Source organism: Tasmannia lanceolata, unplaced genomic scaffold (assembly GCF_043159265.1).
Source record: "Tasmannia lanceolata isolate RefF3 unplaced genomic scaffold, GAP_Taslan_0.1 ptg000012l, whole genome shotgun sequence".
Taxonomy (NCBI): Eukaryota; Viridiplantae; Streptophyta; class Magnoliopsida; order Canellales; family Winteraceae; genus Tasmannia; species Tasmannia lanceolata.
This window is the reverse complement of record NW_027518689.1, coordinates 20,187,760-20,208,154: the sequence shown is the minus strand read 5'-3', so window position 1 is coordinate 20,208,154 and position 20,395 is coordinate 20,187,760. Positions and strand designations below refer to the sequence as shown.

The 20,395-nt window shown below is 40.2% G+C and overlaps 1 protein-coding gene across 1 annotated transcript; it reads left to right on the top strand.

Annotated features, from left to right (window-relative positions):
* Positions 1-3,703: 3,703 nt before the first annotated feature.
* Positions 3,704-5,831, top strand: LOC143887689 (uncharacterized). Its single transcript, XM_077391833.1, has 2 exons — positions 3,704-5,571; positions 5,684-5,831. The coding sequence occupies exons 1-2, from the start codon at positions 3,709-3,711 to the stop codon at positions 5,690-5,692; spliced, it is 1,872 nt and encodes a 623-aa protein (XP_077247948.1). The 5' UTR covers positions 3,704-3,708; the 3' UTR covers positions 5,693-5,831.
* Positions 5,832-20,395: the final 14,564 nt, after the last annotated feature.

Genomic DNA, 20,395 nt, shown 5'->3' with positions numbered 1-20,395 from the left:
AAAAGACCTTCCTCTAGAGTTAGGAGTTTCTCCTCGATAGAGAATTTTAGAGTTAGGGTTTTTCTTTTGATAGGTTGTTTGATTGATTGTTTGCTGTGTGCTTGTTTTAGAGTTAGAGGTCTGTCCTAGAGTTATAGGAGCGCCTCCGTCCGGTCAGTCGGCGATCCATATCGCCGAGTGATGACTAGAGTAGGATACGCTAGTCCACCCTTGGTTTTCCGTAGGAAATACAGCCTAGTCACACATAGGTTGTAAGAACCACCTGCATTAGCTTAGGGCTAATCTGCATTTAGTTAGGGCATATAGGGTGTCATAAAATCCACAATTCACTGAAATTTAAATAATCGTACAAGAAACTTTAATAACCGGTTCGGTCTTTTAGATCGAGTCTAGGATAGAAGTCTAGGTGTCTTAGGCATCCTAGCTTAGAATAGGCGCGAAGAACTACGTTGCCTTGATTCTCGTGGAGGCGGGGATACGTAGGCTTCTTTGGATGAATACCAGATCATCTGAGGACTCGGGCTAATCACTTTTAAAACTGTTGAAACAATCAAATCACTTAGGATTTTCCATGAAATTAGAATTTTAGGAGAACTTTCACTTAGATTGAATCCAAACCAATTAAGAAATCAAGATACACATTTAGGATTCACATTGAAATTAGATCATAGGATGCATGTCACATAGATAGCACATTAACAGAGAGTTGAATGAGCCATTAAAAATGAATTTAAAAGAGTTAACTTTTGGAATTGAAGACCGATTATCGGGCAGGAATGGTGCATGTGGTGGATAAATCCCCATACCTTCCATTCTTGTAACCAGGTAGCGAGTCTAGATTTCTGGTTAATTATGGGTCCTAGATCCCACATCTAGGTGGCGACTCTGTCAGTCTCTTTTGTGTGGAATTCGGATTGCCTTAGTGATCCCAAGTTCACATAAAAGATGAATTAAAATTAATAATAAAAGGCACACGCCAATCGCGTGGGTACGAGAGACCAAGAGATAGTGCGTGGCGGCTCTCGCGCCACCACCCCTCTCGCGGGATCGGGTCCCACAGACTGGCGACTCTGCTGGGGAAAACCTAACTTCATTACAATTCCAAAGGATAACTCATTTGAATCTATTTCAACTGGCTCATGAAAACTCTATCTCTTTTATGCTTGTTAGATTAGTTTGTATGCTTTATTTTCTCATCACATTTACTCAAACTTAATCTAACAAAACCTGAAGGCATCATAGATTGCGCGAACTTATTACACACACTTACATCACTTTCATCTAAACCCCTGCATCTCACATGCACACACGTCCTATTTTAGGAACCCGGAGTGTTATCTAGCATGGTTGACTGGGATTTCATCACCTGGTGCCTCTGTGCTAGAGAAGCATTCCACCCTTAGCCTAGTACCTTTATGGTACGTAAACGGATCTCTTGTTCACGTACTGATACGCCGGACACTGGTACAGTATATCGAACATGGATTCGCGCTAAGGGAACTCTTGGCCTTACCCCTAGATTAACCCACACATGCATGTAGTATACGAACACATGTGCATCACGTGTGTGAGCCTAGTTTAGGATATCTTACCCAATTGTGTGTGTGAGCCTAGTTTAGGATATCCTACCCATTTGTGTCTAGATTAGGCCGTAGTCCATCTTTCAATGGCTACGATCGGTCCTAGGTACACAAACAAAGTCATGAGTCGAGATCCTCTCTCCACTCCGCTAGATTAGGGTTAGGGTTGATGCCTTCAGGTAACACTGATAAAATGTGCGAAAATTAAAAAACTTTTCCTTTGGGGTTAGGATGTAAATCCCATTCATTTCCAAAGATCTCATAGGATTAGTCATTCATGATCCATCTGTTGAAAGCAATCTTATGCTATCTCATCTCATCTTGATCTCATCTTATTGTTGATATCCATCATTCAGATTTTAGATCTGGTCCTTGACCCGACTTTTGTCATTCTTATGGCCATGGTCTATTATCTGAGCCATTGATTGATCCATGTTTATCATATATCTTTTACCCCTGGATCATATCGAAATCATTGATGAAAAAGTTTGATCTCACCTGTATTCTTTGAGTGCATGATCGTTGCTGAGATCGAAACTTATTTTGATTAGGGATGTTTATCGTTCCTGACTCTTTCATTCCCAAAAGAAGAACGGTTATACCCAAAGAACACCTTAAGGAATAGATTGAGGATTCTTTCCAAATTAACATACCCGTTGATGTATTTCAAGATTACTCTTTTCTCTATTTGTTCAGAATCTTTATCTCATGATTATTGATCTAGTATGTTAACTTCCAATCAGGATTCTGAAAGATAGCAACCATCGCTTCAAAAAAGGGCACCCAAGCTAAACCTACCTGGTCTAGACCTACCTCAATATCTAGACTTGTTCGTCACTTTGATCCCACTGTGTCACCAACAGCACCTTTACCATCTTCACCAGAGTTGTCAGGTTCTTTTGAAGTCAACCAAATGGCTAATGATCCAGTGGACCCCATGATAACTATACAGGAAATGTTGAGAAATATGTGTCGAGATATAGCAGGGTTGAAAGATGAGGTGACTCATCTAAAAGACCAGAGTACTCAAAAGGTCTCTACTTCTAAAGATCCCGCCATTCAGCCTCCTCCGGCCACATCTCCTAACCTCACCAGACCAGTCATCTCTCCCGTAGAGATCGATCTAAAAGATGAGCAATATGCTGGGGAATACTTTGTCTCTCCGGTTAACAAGGAGAATGAGTTGTTCGATAAGTATGAGAAGATGGCTCGTGACATTGAGAGCATGAAGGTTCAAGCGTCCAAGGGATTCGATATTTCTGAATTTCTGATGTCCCCTAATGCCATATTCCCGCCTAAGTTCAAGGCACCAGACTATGACAAATATGATGGAACTGGGTGTCCGAGAAACCACGTCAGATGGTTCATCACTCTTTCCCAGCAGCATGGCTTAAGTCGAGAGCAGATGGCTCATTTGTTTCCTATGTCTCTTATAGGGGTAGCCAAAAGATGGTTTTTGAGGTTGAAACCAGAAGAGATTAGGACATTAGAAGAAATCTCTAACCGATTCGTAGAACAATTCTCCATGGAGGAAGGGATCGAGGTCACTAAAAGAGATCTGAAGCTGTTGAAGCAGAATCCTCAGGAGACATTCACATCTTTCATTAGGCGCTGGAGGCGCAAGTCTGCCCAACTGAGCCATAGAATGTCAGAGGAAGACCAGATAAAGTTGGTCCTCAAGAGCTTGTCCCCGCAGTACTTTCACTTCATGGCGCCGCAGCACTATCAGAATTTCGATCATTTGATTAAGACCGGCACCCAGATCGAGGATGCTATTGCTAAGGGCCTCCGAGCCAAAACGCTATCTGATGTCCGAGAGGGGAAGAGGCCTATGATCCAACCGAAGGAAGTACAAGCAGTCAGTTATACCAGACCAGTGACCAAGCCTGTTGATGAAGTTGTTAGACCAATGGTGACGAAGCAGTTCAGGCAGTTTGACCCATTACCATTTCCACTGCCCATGATACTTAAGAAGTTGATCAGAGACAAGAAGATCAGACTTCCGGATGTCAAACCTGTACCTAATCCGCTGCCCGGAAACTGGAGAAGGGATCAATACTGTGAATATCACAGGGGCCCGGGACACATGACTGAGAACTGTTTGGCCTTGAAGCATGCGATTCAGAACATGATCGATAAAGATGAGCTTGCAGTTGAAAGGCCGAATATCACTCAGAATCCTCTCCCCAACCACCGTGCTGTTGCTCCTCCCACTACAAACGCTATCTTTGTAGATGAGCCCATCCTTGATCCCTCTGCTCTCATTTGCGCTATTACATCTGATAAAACATATGTTTTGAACTTTGACGATGAAGAGCTCAGAGAATTCAGAGAAAAAGAACCTTATGTGCTGTCGTTTGACGATGCTGAACTCGCTGAGTCATCTTCAGCCCAGTCATATGCGCTTCAGAATGTTGGTCTGGAAGAAGCAAAGGAAGCCACCTATGTTCTAAGGATGGAGGACTTTGAAGAGGATGTCAGTAATGCACCTTATGTTTTCAGAACGGACGAAGACGAACTGCTATTGCTGGATGATCAGTGTAACGAGATGCGTCACATGACCCGAGGTGGGCGAGTGTTCAAACCACCAGAATTGAGTGTAGAAAACCCGGCAGGGGTTGCAAGAAACTCAGAAAATCAGAGGCAGAATAAAGTGAGCGCAGACGAAGAAGATGAGAGCCTGTTAAAGCAGCTGAAGAAGACTCAGGCTAATATCTCGGTATGGGGTTTACTAATGGCCTCATCGAAGCACAGAAAGCTAGTCCTTCAAGAGCTTAATGCAGCACAAGTTTCTGTTAATACCTCACCTGACGAGCTTGTCAGTCTCGTAGCCATGGCCAGAGCTGCGAAAACATTGTCATTCGCTGATGACGATTTACCTCCTGAGGGCCGAGACCATACTAAGCCTCTTAAAATCACAGTCTTCTGTAACAAGAAGAAGGTGCCAGAGGTGTTGGTTGACAACGGCTCTGCACTGAATGTTTGCCCATTAAGCACCGCAGCAACCCTGGGGTTCAGTCCTGAGAATTTTATTCCATCCGAGCAGGGTATTCTAGCATATGATGGCACTCGCCGAGATGTAGTCGGGACTTTGGTCACTGAGATACAGATTGGCGGAGAAGACTTTGAGGTAGAATTTCAAGTCTTAGATATTAAGGCTTCATTCTTACTGTTGCTTGGCCGTCCTTGGATGCACAAGGTCGGGGTTGTTCCGTCTACTCTCCACCAAAAACTGAAGTTCATTCGCAGGAACAGAGTGATAACGGTAAAGGGGGATCCTGATCTCGAGATAGGGCAGATCACTCCGGACATAACTGGGGAAAGATCCAAAGATGTCAATTTGACGGGGTTTTCACTAGAGGTAACTACGATCACTTTCAAAGAGGCTTTGAATGAGGAAATTTGTTTCCTGACCAGTACGAATTCGAATGTCATCAGAATGATTCGCCGACAGGGCTATATGCCAGGCGCCGGGTTAGGCAAATATCATCAAGGTTTGACCGAGTTTCCTGTGTTCAAAACATTCAATGGTTTGTTCGGACTGGGTTACAAGCCTACAAAGAAGGAAATTGTAGAGATGAAGCAGTTGATGCTGAAATGGGCAGAAAACCGTCGTCGGGGCTTGGGGCTACCAATGGCACCCATTGATTTGAAAATGAACGGTCGATTCCGAAAAGAAGGCGCAGCCTTTCCTTTCTGTGGCTTTGCAGAGTTTTGGTTGGATGAGAGCACAGGTCAGATGCTTCCGGGGTTTGAGATTTTCTTCGATCTTGAGCTAGAAGATGAGCCAGTGGGTATGCAGATTGTAGAGACAGGGTCTGAGGCTGATTGGACAGAGCACATAGAGCCGAGTCTTCTGAATTCACTTTTCCAAGAAGGGTCACAGACTGTGGCCGTGATTGGCAGGAGCCCGCTGATACTTGACCCAACTCGTCTTATCACCCCGGCTGAGGAACCTCTGACTAACTGGACTTCTCAAGTCCTACCCCAGGTTATTTTCCAGTACAAACGAATCCCTTCAGAAGAGTCAGTCGTCCATAAATACATGTCAGTCTCCGGGTTTGATTCAGAGTCTATATCTTCTAATGAGTCTTTTGATGCAGGTACCATAGAGGACCATTCACCTGAGATCGGCGACGTTTCTTCCTTTTCAAGCGAGATTGAGTTGGAGTCTGTTCATAATAAAGCATCTGTTGCTGTTTCCTTTTATAGTTCTGAGTCAGTTGACGCAGGTGTCAACATTTCCATCGAGTCTGTAAAAATGAGTCCAAAGTTCATTGTACCCCCCGATGAGGGTAATTCGTCTGTTGATGTATATGATTCAAATTTCAATGAAATGAAGGATTCTTCTTTTGAGTACATTCCTGTCTCTATTTCATCTGCTGAATCTGCTATAAAATCTGATAATCTTAATAATAACAATCAAGACTCCCCCTCTGATGAGGATGCCGACAAAACTCCCCCTGAAATCAGACATATGATCCAACAGGAGGAGAGTCGCCGAGCAAAACCACTTGATGAGGAAGTTGAAACTGTGAATATTGGTGATGAAACCTCAATTAAGGAAATAAAGATTGGCAAAACTTTATCCCCTGAAGAACGCGAGGAATTGATCACCCTGCTTAAAGAGTTCAAAGAAGTTTTTGCTTGGTCTTACGATGATATGCCAGGATTAAGTGAGGAAATCGTCCAGCACAGATTACCCTTAATCCTTGGTGCTAAGCCAAAGAAGCAAAAACTCCGAAAGCTCAAAACAGAATGGGAGTTGAAAGTCTATGAAGAAGTGAAGAAATTGTTAGAAGTAAAATTCATCCAGGTGGTGGAATATCCTGAATGGCTCGCTAACATAGTACCGGTGCCCAAAAAGGACGGGAAAGTCAGAATGTGTGTTGATTTTAGAGATTTAAACAAAGCAAGTCCTAAAGATGACTTTCCTCTTCCAAGCATTGATCTCCTGGTGGATAACACTGCTGGGCATGCTCTTTTATCCTTTATGGATGGATTCTCAGGGTACAATCAGATTAAAATGGCACCTGAAGACATGTTGAAGACAGCGTTCATCACTCAGTGGGGTACATATTGCTACAGAGTGATGCCGTTTGGCTTGAAAAATGCTGGTGCTACATATCAGAGAGCCGCCACGACTCTTCTTCATGATATGATTCACAAAGAGGTTGAAGTTTACGTTGATGACATGATCGTAAAGGGGAAGACTCGGCCTGAGCACACTGTTGCCCTGAGAAAGTTTTTTGAGCGGATCAGGAAGTATCAGCTTCGTCTGAACCCGAGTAAATGTGTATTTGGCGTTACGTCAGGGAAACTCTTGGGGTTTATGGTCAGCGAAAGAGGGATCGAAGTGGACCCGCAGAAGATCAAGGCGATTCAAGAAATGCAGCCGCCGAAGACAGAAAGGCAGATCAGAGGTTTCCTTGGCAAAGTTCAGTATCTGAGACGGTTCATAGCACATCTGACGATGACATGTGAACCCATTTTCAAGCTTCTGAAGAAGAATTCCTCGAAGAAGTGGAATGAAGAGTGTCAGGAGGCTTTTGAAAAGGTTAAGCAATGCCTATCCTTGCCCCCTGTTCTTTCACCAGTTATTCCAGGCCAGCCGTTGCTGTTGTACTTATCTATCACGGATACAGCGATGGGTTGCATGCTTGCTCAGCAGGATCTTGAGTCTAAGAAAGAAAGACCCATTTACTACATCAGCAAGAAGATGCTAGAGTATGAATTAAAATACACTGTTTTGGAGAAGACTTGTCTCGCATTAGTTTGGGCAACCCAGAGGCTTAGACATTATTTGCTTTCAAACAAGGTTCTTCTGCTTTCACGAATGGACCCTCTAAAGTACTTGTTTGAGAAACCTGCCCTTACAGGAAGGACTGCAAGGTGGTTATTGTTATTGTCTGAGTTCGACATCAGTTATGTCACTCAGAAATCAGTTAAGGGGCGGGTTATAGCTGAACAATTGGCCGATGCTCCAGTTGAGGAGAATGCTGTTCTAAGAGCCGAATTCCCTGATGAAGAAATTATGGATATCGAAGAAGAAGAGGTTCTCAGTACCAAGTGGTTAATGTACTTTGATGGAGCCGTAAACAGTCGTGGGCAAGGAGTAGGTGCAGTCTTGGTCTCTCCGAAGAAAGAATACATTCCTATCTCCATCAAGTTGCAGTTCGAGTGCACCAACAACATGGCAGAGTACGAAGCCTGTATTGCCGGACTTGAAGCAGCCTTAGCATTGCAGATTCAAGATATTGATGTGTTCGGGGATTCCATCCTGATCATTTACCAGATTAATGGGCAATGGAAAACTCGAGAAGATAGATTGATCCCTTATAATATGTATTTGGAATCTCTAGTCCAAAAATTCAAGAGCGTCACATTTACTCACTTATCAAGGACCAGAAATCATTTTGCTGATGCTTTGGCCACTTTGGCCTCGATGTTAGATATCTCCGCTACAATGGAAGTTCAACCGTTAGCCATCAGACTGCAATGGGCCCCTGCGCACGTAAATGCTATAGAGATTTCAGCTAGATGTCCAGATGGGAAGCCTTGGTACACAGATATCAGAAACCTCATTTCAGGCAAGGGTCATCCTCCGGAAGCTTCAAGCAAGGAAAGGAAAACTCTCCAGAAGTTATCTGCGAATTTCATCATTTGCGGTGAAGAGCTATATAGAAGGTCATTTGATGGCATACAACTCCTTTGTGTTGATGAAGATAAAGCTGCAGAACTTATTGAGCAGACTCATGAGGGTGTTTGTGGACCTCATATGAACGGGAAGATGCTATCTAGAAAGATCCTTAGACTTGGATTCTATTGGCCTACAATGGAAACAGACTGCTTCGCATTTGTAAGAAAATGCCATAAGTGTCAAGTCTATGCGAATCTTATTCATGTTCCTCCTTCGGAGTTGCACTCCCTGACTTCGCCGTGGCCGTTTTCGGTATGGGGAATAGACATCATTGGGAAGATTTATCCGAGATCCTCGAGCGGACATGAGTACATTCTGGTGGCTATTGATTATTTCACAAAGTGGATAGAGGCTGCATCTTATGCTTCCATCACTTCGAACACAGTTGCGAAGTTCATCCGTACCAATATAATTTGCAGATACGGAGTACCTCACGAGTTGATTTCAGATAATGGATCACATTTCAAGAAAGAAGTGTTACACCTGTGTGAAGAGTTCAGGATAAGGCATCACAAGTCGTCTCCTTACAGGCCGCAGACGAATGGGGCCGTTGAAGCAGCAAATAAGAACATCAAAGTCATTATCAGTAAGATGACTGAGACATATAAGGACTGGTCGAACAAACTTCCTTATGCCTTATGGGCTTATAGAACATCGATCAGGTCTTCAACAGGCGTGACTCCGTATTCTTTGGTGTACGGAATGGAGGCTGTTCTCCCTGTTGAGTTAAGAATCCCCTCTTTGAGAGTGATGGTGGAGGCCGATCTGCCAGAGTCAGAATGGGCGAAGGCCAGACACAATGAGCTACAGATGATAGATGAGAAGAGGCTGAGAGCCTTATATCATATCCAAGGATATCAGAGACGGATTGAGAGAGCTTTCAATAAGAAGGTTCGTGTCCGAGATTTGAAGCCTGGAGATCTTGTATTGAAGTCCTACAGGGCACCAGTATTTGACCCAAGAGGAAAGTTCAGGCCAAACTGGTCTGGTCCTTACATTGTTGATGAAGTCCTGCCTGGAAAAGCCGTAAGACTGCTCAATGAAAATGGAGAAAAATTAAATGAACCTACAAACCTGGATCAATTAAAAAAATATTATGCTTAAGTACACCAGGAGGCCATCCTTGGACGATTTGAGCTTCAAGCCAATACCCAAATGTTTTAAACTATTTGCAAACCCGTTGGGCCTAGAAAAAAATGAATAATGAAACCCCTTTCCGCTAAAAGAACCTGTGAGCCAAAAGCAAAATCAAAATTTCTTTGTTAAACTTAAACCAGGGGCATCTTTTATGACTTTCGTCATAAAAGATTTTAAACCCGAACTACGCGTGACCTGATTCCCAATTTCTTTAAGGATACGTAGGCAGTCTGGAGGATCCAGATTCGGTCCAGATACATGCAAACATACCAAAGTCTAACCGGTTTGAACCTAAGCCCACCCGAAAGTCCTTCTGGTGTACTCAGGCCCAGGTTTGTAGAGAAACAGAAAGAAAGAAAAATGATGGAGTCTTAGACCCGCTAGACTGAAAACCCGCAAGGGCGGTCTAGGCAAAAGTTAGGGTCATTCACCCGCTAAGCTGAAAACCCGAAAGGGCGGCTTAGGCAAAAATCAGGGTGCTGAGCCTGCTGGATGGAAAATCTGCAAGGGCAGACAGTCCAGGCAAAAATTAAGGCATATGGTCCGCCGAATCGAAAACCTGAAAAGGCGATTTGGTCATGGCAGTGACTTCATGGAGAGAGGACAAGGCTTTAAAAAGCCAGCTAAACTTTCGATTTTCTCTGGCACCTTCTCAAAGTCTAAGTAAGCACCATCAAGACTTCTTTTGGTACTCTTTGACCCAGAGAAGTTGAAATCGAGCAATCTGAAGGGAGGATAACCATGGCAGAAATCCTGAAAAGAGGGTTGAAACACCTTTAAACACGGTATTCAAAAGACTCTAAGAGAGTGGCTTTTACCATTTTTTTTGTTTAAAAAAAAAAAAAAAAAAAAACCTATCAGACTAAGAAGCAGATTTCAGTCTATCTTGGTATTTGAGTCAGGTGTCCGTCAATGTCCTCGTTCGTTGTTTGTCAAAGTCTTTCCTTTGTCAAGTCGAGTTCAATTCTTCAGAGTCCTGTTCCTCCCCAAGCCGGGGTGGCAAAAAAAAAAAAAAAAAAAAAAAAGAGAGAGGAGGGAAAGCAGAACTCTCAGAGAAGCAGAGAATTTATGGCCCCTGTGGACAAGTGCAAAGCAGAGCAATTCAGAGGTTGATAGGCTTTCAGCCCAATTCCAGCATTAGCAGATGGTAGTGATGAAGCAGGATTTTGAGCAGAACCATGTTCTTGTATTTTTAAGAGCCTTATAAGCCCAAGTGTTCATCAGAAAAGTTTGTAACCCCAAGTGTACATTAATGAAAGCCTTTGGCCCATTTTTCTTGTGTTGCTCTCCAAATGAATTTTGTTATGGAAGTAATCATACTAGGGGCATCTTTTATGACTCACGTCATAAAAGATGTCAAATACACATTGATATTTGAAATGGACATTCTCCTCAAATAGAGACTAGAGAGTTTGAACACGCTCTTTTTGTTCAAGCTCTCCTGTCGAGTATTTGGCTCGTGTTGCTTTGGTAAAGCTTCAATCTCTAAAAATAAAAAATAAAATAAAAATAATAAAAAAAATAATAATAATAAGAATGACTCTTTGAGTGTGACATTTGGGACTTTTTAAGTGTCCACAGTGTGTCCCTACCTAACAAGTTGGGAGTCAGGCATACCTGCGAGGGGGTTTGTATGGATCCGTGTTGCATGACGGGCATACAAATCTGGATTTATATGGAACCGTGTTACACCACGGGCATATAAATCTGGGGTCTTATGAGATAATTTAGCAATTCCTTTGTTGATGTGAGACTCTTTGAGTAGTTAAGACCCTTCGAGTGTTACAGACTCTTCGGGTAGTTGAGACTCTTTGAGTATAAATGTTTTGTGTTGATTTGAGACTCTTTGAGTAGTTGAGACCCTTCGAGTGTTACAGACTCTTCGGGTAGTTGAGACTCTTTGAGTATTAAATGTTTTGTGTTGATTTGAGACTCTTTGAGTAGTTGAGACCCTTCGAGTGTTACAAACTCTTCGGGTAATTGAGACTCTTTGAGTATAAATGTTTGGTGTTGATTTGAGACTCTTTGAGTAGTTGAGACCCTTCGAGTGTTACAGATTCTTCGGGTAGTTGAGACTCTTTGAGTATAAATGTTTTGTGTTGATTTGAGACTCTTTGAGTAGTTGAGACCCTTCGAGTGTTGCAGACTCTTCGGGTAATTGAGGCTCTTTGAGTATAAATGTGTTTTGTGTTGATTTGAGACTCTTTGAGTAGTTGAGACCCTTCGAGTGTTGCAGACTCTTCGGGTAGTTGAGGCTCTTTGAGTATAAATGTGTTTTGTGTTGATTTGAGACTCTTTGAGTAGTTGAGACCCTTCGAGTGTTGCAGACTCTTCGAGTAGTTGAGACTCTTTGAGTATAAATGTTTTGTGTTGATTTGAGACTCTTTGAGTAGTTGAGACCCTTCCGAGTGTTACAGACTCTTCGGGTAGTTGAGACTCTTTGAGTATAAATGTTTCGCGTTAATTTGAGACTCTTTGAGTAGTTAAGGCCCTTTGAGTATTACAGACTCTTCGGGTAGTTGAGGCTCTTTGAGTATAAAGATTTCTGTGTGTTTGAAGCTCTCTGAGTGTTTGATTTGAGACTCTATGAGTGTTACATACTCTTTGAGTAATTTGATTTGATATTCTTTGAAGGGTTGATTTACGTCTGCATCGATAGTGGTCTGCTTTCTTTGAGGTAATTTCATTGGGTTCGTTTTCTTAAAAGCTTTGTTATAAAAGAGTATGTTTGTGTTTGCTTTAATAGAGTCTTTGCGTATTGATTTAAATAGTTGAGTTGTGAGTATTAGAGAGAAGCCATCTCACTGAGATGTCGTGATTGCCGAGTTATGGGTCGGTGAGAGGTTATCTCCCATTTGCTTGTTGTTTATGAGTCTCTTAATGTTACTTTGTTGTGTGCCCTTGTGAATACCATCCTTAGAACCCGAAAACCCAAAAAATTGCTTTGCTTTCGGGTCAGCCAAAATGTGTCGTCTGTTCAGCTTTGCCATTCGCGTGTTACACAGGCTTTGCCAAAGAGGGGCATCTGTAGACACCCCATTTTGACCGGACCCAAGTTCGCTATGCTTGGCGTGTAGACACCCCATTTTGCTCTGCCTTAAGAAATTAGGGTTTTTCCATCGGTTTTCCAATGTCCTTCCTTCCCGCGTCCGTTTGTTACATTTCTAAATATTTTTGGTCGTTTCCGTCATGTTTCGTATTTTTCCGTTGAGTATTGAGAAGGGTTATTCATGAGAATCCGAGCAAAAGAGAATGTGGGACCCGCTGGTGTGGGACCCGTTTGTGTGGGACCCGCTAGTGTGGGACCCGTTTGTGTGGGACCCGCTGATGTGGGACCCGCTGGTGTGGGACCCGTTTGTGTGGGACCCGCTGATGTGGGACCCGCTTGTGTGGGACCCGCTGATGTGGGACCCGCTTGTGCGGAACCCACAAAGTGGGACTCACCATTAGCATGACTTAACTTTCTCTACCATTTCCACTAACTTCATTTTTCCCTTTAAAATAACATCATTATCTCCATTACCATTATATATTCCATTATTCCCACCACCATTCCCACCATTACCATTATATATTCCATTATCCCCACCACCATTCCCACCATTACCATTATATATTCCATTATTCCCACCACCATTCCCACCATTACCATTATATATTCCATTATTCTCCACCACACCCACCATTCTCATTATTTATTTCCACCTCTCCACTAAGTTTTTCACTATATAAAGAGAGGTGATGAGAAGGAAAAGAAGGGGGAGAAAAAAAAAAAAGGAGAGAAGGAAGAGAAAAAAAAAAGGAGAGAAAAAAAAAAGGAGAGAAGGAAGAGAAAAAAAAAAGAGAGGGAGAGAAAATAAGAGAGAAAGAGAGAGAGGAAAATATAAAAACAAAGAAGGAAGCGGAGCGGATCGCACGTCGGCCGGATTTTTGGATTTCTTCGGCTCTTGGATTCGGCGAGGAACTCATCACAGGTAGGTACACTGTTTTCGGAATTTTTTAGAATTATTTGGTATATTTTCGGATTTTTGCATGATTTTTAACAAAGAAAACTAAAAGATATACTAAACAGAATCCACAAATAATGAAATTTCGTGGGAAAATAATATGATAATGATACATTCTACCATGAATTTGTGAGAATTTTTGGATTTTGTTTGGTATATTATTTTATGCATTCTTTGAAAATTATCAGATTTTGGGAGAATTGTTACTGATGTCAAATCACAGATACAATTCTCCAAATTTTTACAGTAGTCTTAAATTCTATACTTCTTGCTTCTGTAAAATTTTCAAGTGATTTTGATCTTGTTTCATATGAGCTGTAGTGTTAATTCATAATCTGGTTTGAAATTTAAAAAATCCGAAACTGATAGTAAATAGTTTTCTAAATTCATGGAAATCTTACAGCATGCTATTTTCACTTATATCTTACTAATGTAGAAATTTCATGGAATTTAGATTTCTATTTCTAGTAGTTTCTGTGTTATTTTTGCAATCTGGTCTTATTGTTGTTAAATCAAAATTAAATATGAGCTTAATGTACAAATCCACAAAATTCATCTCGTAAGCTGCATGGATACCCATCTTACTGCTGTAGAAATTTTGATTCATTTCGAATTCGTTTGCTACAGTTTCACTTGTAAAAACACTCATATGTTTAAAATTGATAAAATCCATTGAAAATCCGAAATTAATTGAAAATCATCTGAAAATTTCTAAAGAACCTTAAATCTCTGTCACATGTTAACTCATTAATCCATTGAAACAGAAATCTTAGGGTCTTTAGATTTCCCTCGAAAAATGGCCAGTGCATTCATAATCGTATCCCAATTGCAACCAATCTTTGACAATTTAGATATTTAAGCTATAACATGTTATTGGCTCCGAGGTTACTGTCCACGGAAATCCTGAGATCTGCCAGGCAATAAGATGCTATAACCTAAGTATTAAATTGCGCAAGGAAAGAGCGCACGATTCCCTCCCTTGGATGCCATTCTGGGCCGAAATTGGTGTACCCATAGGAGGCATGCTTTGCCTCATATAAAAGTCTTTGACTCATTTGTTTGTGTGATGTTGTTGTCAGTGAGTCTTTGACTTGTGTTTCCATCTCTTTTAGGGAGTCTTTGACTCGTCTATCCTTTAGTTGTTATCAGTGGAGTCTTTGACTCGTTTTTCCACCGCTATTAGAGAGTCATTGACTCATTTGCTCATTTGTACCCTTCTTTAATATTTTTAGTTAGGAGTTTCTCCTTTAGAGTTGTTGATTACTTCGCTTTAATTAGAGGCTAACTCAGTCTTATTAGAGCTTTGCTTGCTTGGGATCTTGGATCGTTTTCTCTCTTCTTAGGACGCTATCTTTCTTGTTATGGTTCGTCTCTTTGAGACGTTAGTTGTTTGTTCGGGGTTTCCCCTTTTGGATTTAGGGCTTTGCCCTAGTTTGTGGTTGTTCTTGCGTGTTCCCTTTAAGATTGAAAACATCTAAAGGTCCTGAGCATTGGAAAAGCTTCAAAATCCAAAAACATTAGAAATTTAAAACTCAAAAACATTTGAAAACTTTAAAAATATCAAAAAACATTTGAAAATATAAAAAAACCTTAAAAAATCTGAAGTGTGAGTGTTTCTTTTAGAAGCGTAGTTTGAGAGTTCGTTTTCGAACTACGTTGGCTTGATCCTCTTCCGAGGTACGTAGTGCAGCTTGGGATTTATATCCCAAGTCCAGCCAAACTTTTTTTGTAAATAAACGTTTTAAACCTTCTTCAAAAACCTTTAAAATATAGTTTTCAAAAGACCTTCCTCTAGAGTTAGGAGTTTCTCCTCGATAGAGAATTTTAGAGTTAGGGTTTTTCTTTTGATAGGTTGTTTGATTGATTGTTTGCTGTGTGCTTGTTTTAGAGTTAGAGGTCTGTCCTAGAGTTATAGGAGCGCCTCCGTCCGGTCAGTCGGCGATCCATATCGCCGAGTGATGACTAGAGTAGGATACGCTAGTCCACCCTTGGTTTTCCGTAGGAAATACAGCCTAGTCACACATAGGTTGTAAGAACCACCTGCATTAGCTTAGGGCTAATCTGCATTTAGTTAGGGCATATAGGGTGTCATAAAATCCACAATTCACTGAAATTTAAATAATCGTACAAGAAACTTTAATAACCGGTTCGGTCTTTTAGATCGAGTCTAGGATAGAAGTCTAGGTGTCTTAGGCATCCTAGCTTAGAATAGGCGCGAAGAACTACGTTGCCTTGATTCTCGTGGAGGCGGGGATACGTAGGCTTCTTTGGATGAATACCAGATCATCTGAGGACTCGGGCTAATCACTTTTAAAACTGTTGAAACAATCAAATCACTTAGGATTTTCCATGAAATTAGAATTTTAGGAGAACTTTCACTTAGATTGAATCCAAACCAATTAAGAAATCAAGATACACATTTAGGATTCACATTGAAATTAGATCATAGGATGCATGTCACATAGATAGCACATTAACAGAGAGTTGAATGAGCCATTAAAAATGAATTTAAAAGAGTTAACTTTTGGAATTGAAGACCGATTATCGGGCAGGAATGGTGCATGTGGTGGATAAATCCCCATACCTTCCATTCTTGTAACCAGGTAGCGAGTCTAGATTTCTGGTTAATTATGGGTCCTAGATCCCACATCTAGGTGGCGACTCTGTCAGTCTCTTTTGTGTGGAATTCGGATTGCCTTAGTGATCCCAAGTTCACATAAAAGATGAATTAAAATTAATAATAAAAGGCACACGCCAATCGCGTGGGTACGAGAGACCAAGAGATAGTGCGTGGCGGCTCTCGCGCCACCACCCCTCTCGCGGGATCGGGTCCCACACGTAGTTACATTACTATGAATCTAATTCCTTTTAAAAACAAATTTAAAATGAATTTCCAGCCCTTTATTGGTGCTGATTTTGATTGAAAATATCGCTAAAACGTATGGCTTATATATACCATATCTTTCATGTAGTATGTACATATCCTTTTTATAACATGTACGTGAAAAATATCATACCAAACAGTCCCTAATACCACTGTTTTGTATGCTGATTTTTAGAAATTACGTCAACTAAATCGAACATAACCATTTATCATATCATATCATTCATACACAACAATATGCCCACATCATATGTCAATTAGACACCAAAATTTTGGAAAAACAGTCCCAAATACAAGCTGATTTCAATTAAAAACAGTGAAAAATCCTTTATAAAATCACACGCATAGGCTAGATTGATAAAAACAAGTCCCTTAACACTTTGGGTTACTCCTAGTGGAGTCTTACATAAAAAAATTATTATAAATAGATTTAAGGCACAAAATTTCAAAAAGAAAATCAATACAATGTTCTTGATTAAAAAGAATATCTCAAGAAACCTAGTTAAAATCCTACTTTAGTTAAATCAAGATCAAATGAGAATAATTGTACCCAAATCAAATGAAAATAGCATTTTCGGGCACTTATTTGAAGGCAAAAACCCAAAACGACGAAAAACACAAATTCTTCTTCTCCTTTTCTTCTCTTTTCTTTTTCTTTTCTTCTTTTTTTTCTTCTCTCTCTCTTGGTGTACACAAGTAGGGTTGCAAAAGCCCATGTTTTGGATTTTTAATAGCTAATGAGTTTTGTGCTTAAAGTGGGTTTCCCAACTAGATTTAATGTTAAAAGTTAGTTTCCGAATCTAAGTTTTCCACAATTAGCAAGAGTCCATCTTTATTAAAACTCTGTAAGGGTGTACTTATCAAATTTAACAACTAAACTAAAGTTTTAAATAAAAATAAAAACCCAAAAGTTGCCTAATAAGACAAAACTCATAACTATGCCTAACCCTAATAGAAAAAAGGTCATAACTGACTCAAATTACGTTCGAATCGCTAAATCTTGGGTCCGTTCGAATCGCTAAATCTTGGGTCCGTTGGATAGGTATTCGAAATACCTATCTACTGGGACCAAAATCATGTTGAGCGAACAAGATTTGATGCCCCAAAAATTGGTTATACTAAAAAAATGAAAATACACTGTTATGATTTTTGGTCTGGGGATTTACAGTACAGATTTAATTAAGGTTATTAACTTTCTAGGCCCGTGTGGGGCCGGATCTTTACAGATTGGCAGGTTGAAATAAGAGTTGTTCAAGGTCTTTGACGTCAAGTACTTAGGCCCTGCACAACATATCTTAGAGATGAGGATTTTTCGCAATAGAAAAGCGAAGAAGTTGTGGTTGTCACATGAAAATCATGTTAAACGAGTGCTTGAAAGGTTCAACATGAAGGATGCTAAGTTAGTGAGTACACATCTTGCCAGCCATTTTAAGTTGAGTAAAAACTCATGTCCTACTACTAAGGAAGGAAAGAAAGAGATGGAAAAGATTCATTACTCCTCTGCTGTAGGGAGTCTTATGTATGCAATAGTTTTCACACGACCTGATATCGCTCTTGCAGTGGGTGTAGTGAGCATGTTTCTTTTTAATCTTGGAATAGAACATTGGGAATGAGTGAAATGGATAATGAGGTACTTGAGAGAAACTTTCAAGTTTTGCTTGAGTTTTGGTGGTTCAAAACTGGTTTTGGAAGGATATACAGATGCTGACATGGCATGTGACCTTGATCGTATAAAGTCAACTTCGGTATTTCTTCATCTTTTTCGTCAGACCAGTTTATGATCTTATAAACCCGATTTTGATGTCCGAATTCACACAACCGATTATTGTAGCATAATCTAAGATTCTAGGTCAAAAGTCCCAAAACTTCAATCTCCAAGACTACAATGATTTGATCTTGGATCCGTTGAGGATTCAAAACAAGATAAACCCTAAGGAATCCGAGATCAAACTTAGGGTTCAATTCGAACACGAATAACCATTAATTCATCCCTTCTAAATACACACATCATTCTTTTCTATAGTTCTTAAATAGGAAAATTCAACTTCAGGTATGGATCTTACCTTGATCTGTGTTCTTCGGTTCCAAAACTCGATCCTCTCCTCTTTCCACACGAAAATTCTCTGTCGAAACGAGTTTAGGGTTTAATTAAACTCCTGAAAGTCTTATTTATAGGCTTTCTCAAAGAAGCCCTAATCCAGTATGATTCTTAAAGACAAAACCGCCCCTCGCTTAAGGGGGGAGAAGAATTTTGAAGTGAGTCTATTTTGGTTATTTACAGTAGTATTTCTCTAGAAACAATAAAGACACTCGATAGAATAACAAATTATATTTCAACGCATGTTGTAACCTATGCGCATTTAGTTGGAGACACGATGGGAAACCCATCATTTTGAATATTTCTCTCTCCCTCTCCATCTGTGTGTGTGTTGGTACTTATCCCTGGTGAGTTTGTGAAGATGCTAGTGTAGACCCATCATTTTGAGTTTTTTATTTGCATATTAGTGAAAATGATTAATATGTCTAAACTGGACATCCAACGATCACATGTCCTATGTTGCTGCCATTATTGTCTATTTATGGAGACCTCTAAGTTTCTTAACTATGAGAAATTATATGATGCCCAACCGTCAAAATATAAAGGGCGGAAGGAGACAAAACTTGCTGCCTTGGTTTTTGAACCAAGGAAACGTAAAAAACGGGGCTTTCCCTTGGATTAAAAATCAAGGGAGAGAGGGTTTGTCTCTCTCCGCCCTTTATTTTGACGGTCGGGCATCATATAATTTCTCCTTAAATATAAATCCCTGACGATGTCGAGCTCTCAAAATATGATTAATTAAATGAATCCTTCTGCTTTGTGTTTAGGACTGCAATGCTTTCTCTCTTGAAATGAAGAGCTTAGAGATGAAATGAAAAGTGGAAGGAGAGATCCATTTTTTATTAAATTTTGTGCTAAAATTTTAGATGGACTAAACGTCCACATTGATATCCCATGCAATGACTCCCTGAAAAGAGGATGTGTTAATGTTGGGTTCATGCTACCTTTCGGATTCCTTCTTGTTTTGTTCCTCGATAAAGGCCCTAAACTCAGCAATCATATTTTTGTGCAAAAAGGAATTTACTCTCCATTCTGGGACTTCATTTGTTGGGAGGAAACTTATGTAGTGTTTCTTCATTCTCTACATGGATAACAACTTAATATCAGAGATGCAAGACTTACAGTTGATTTTGGATACAAAGTCATGGATTCAGAAACATTAAATAGAACTGTTACCAAATCTAAATGTTTTTCTGTGCTTTTGTTTGCTATCTAAATAGGTATAATAGTTTTCATGATGGGTAGAACATTCTAAGAAATCAAAGCCTTAGAAGTTGCCATTTGGGAGCCCTGTTATATCATCATTGTGAAGATTACTCATCTTTGATTTTGGTCGAGTGGAGCTTATAGTATGTTACTGCTTGAGAAACATTAGAAGAAAGTCATTATTGGTCTTTAGGTTGCATGCCCAAATTAAATCTCATCATTACGAACTAATTAACTCCCATGTAAACTATAAAAAGTGAATTGTCCCTGTTTAGTCATCATATTTGGTACAAATACAAGATTTATTGAATTAACATGGTCATAAAGCTATGTGGTTAAGAACAACCTTTGTGGAGAGTCTAAGCACTGTTGCATTTTTACCTTTTCTACCCAGATTTTCCAGTGGAAAGCAACACAAAGTAAAAGAATTACTTTCCCACTACTACTTTTTGTGAGGTGTTGCTTTCCATGCGCTTGAAAAATGCAAAAGTGCATAGGCACTCTCCATATGTTCAATTTTGTCCATACACTTTTTCTTTTATAGGGTTATGAATTCTACTCATGTTACCTATAGGTTATTTTGTCTATTCCTTTTTTTGTTGGTCCACGGGAAAGTTATTCACTCATCGAGTATTTGTAGTGCATGAAAAAGATAGACTCAAAAATAGAAAACTAAGAAGCTGATAATCATGCATAAACTACAAATTAACTATTCATTTATTAAAAGCATCCTTTCCCCATTACGTGTTTATCTTGACCTTCATTTTCTACTGATTTTTTCAC

Bases quoted from the DNA above. Each gene is read 5' to 3' on its own strand.
- LOC143887689 (XM_077391833.1), top strand. From the start codon at position 3,709: ATGATCGATAAAGATGAGCTTGCAGTTGAAAGGCCGAATATCACTCAG.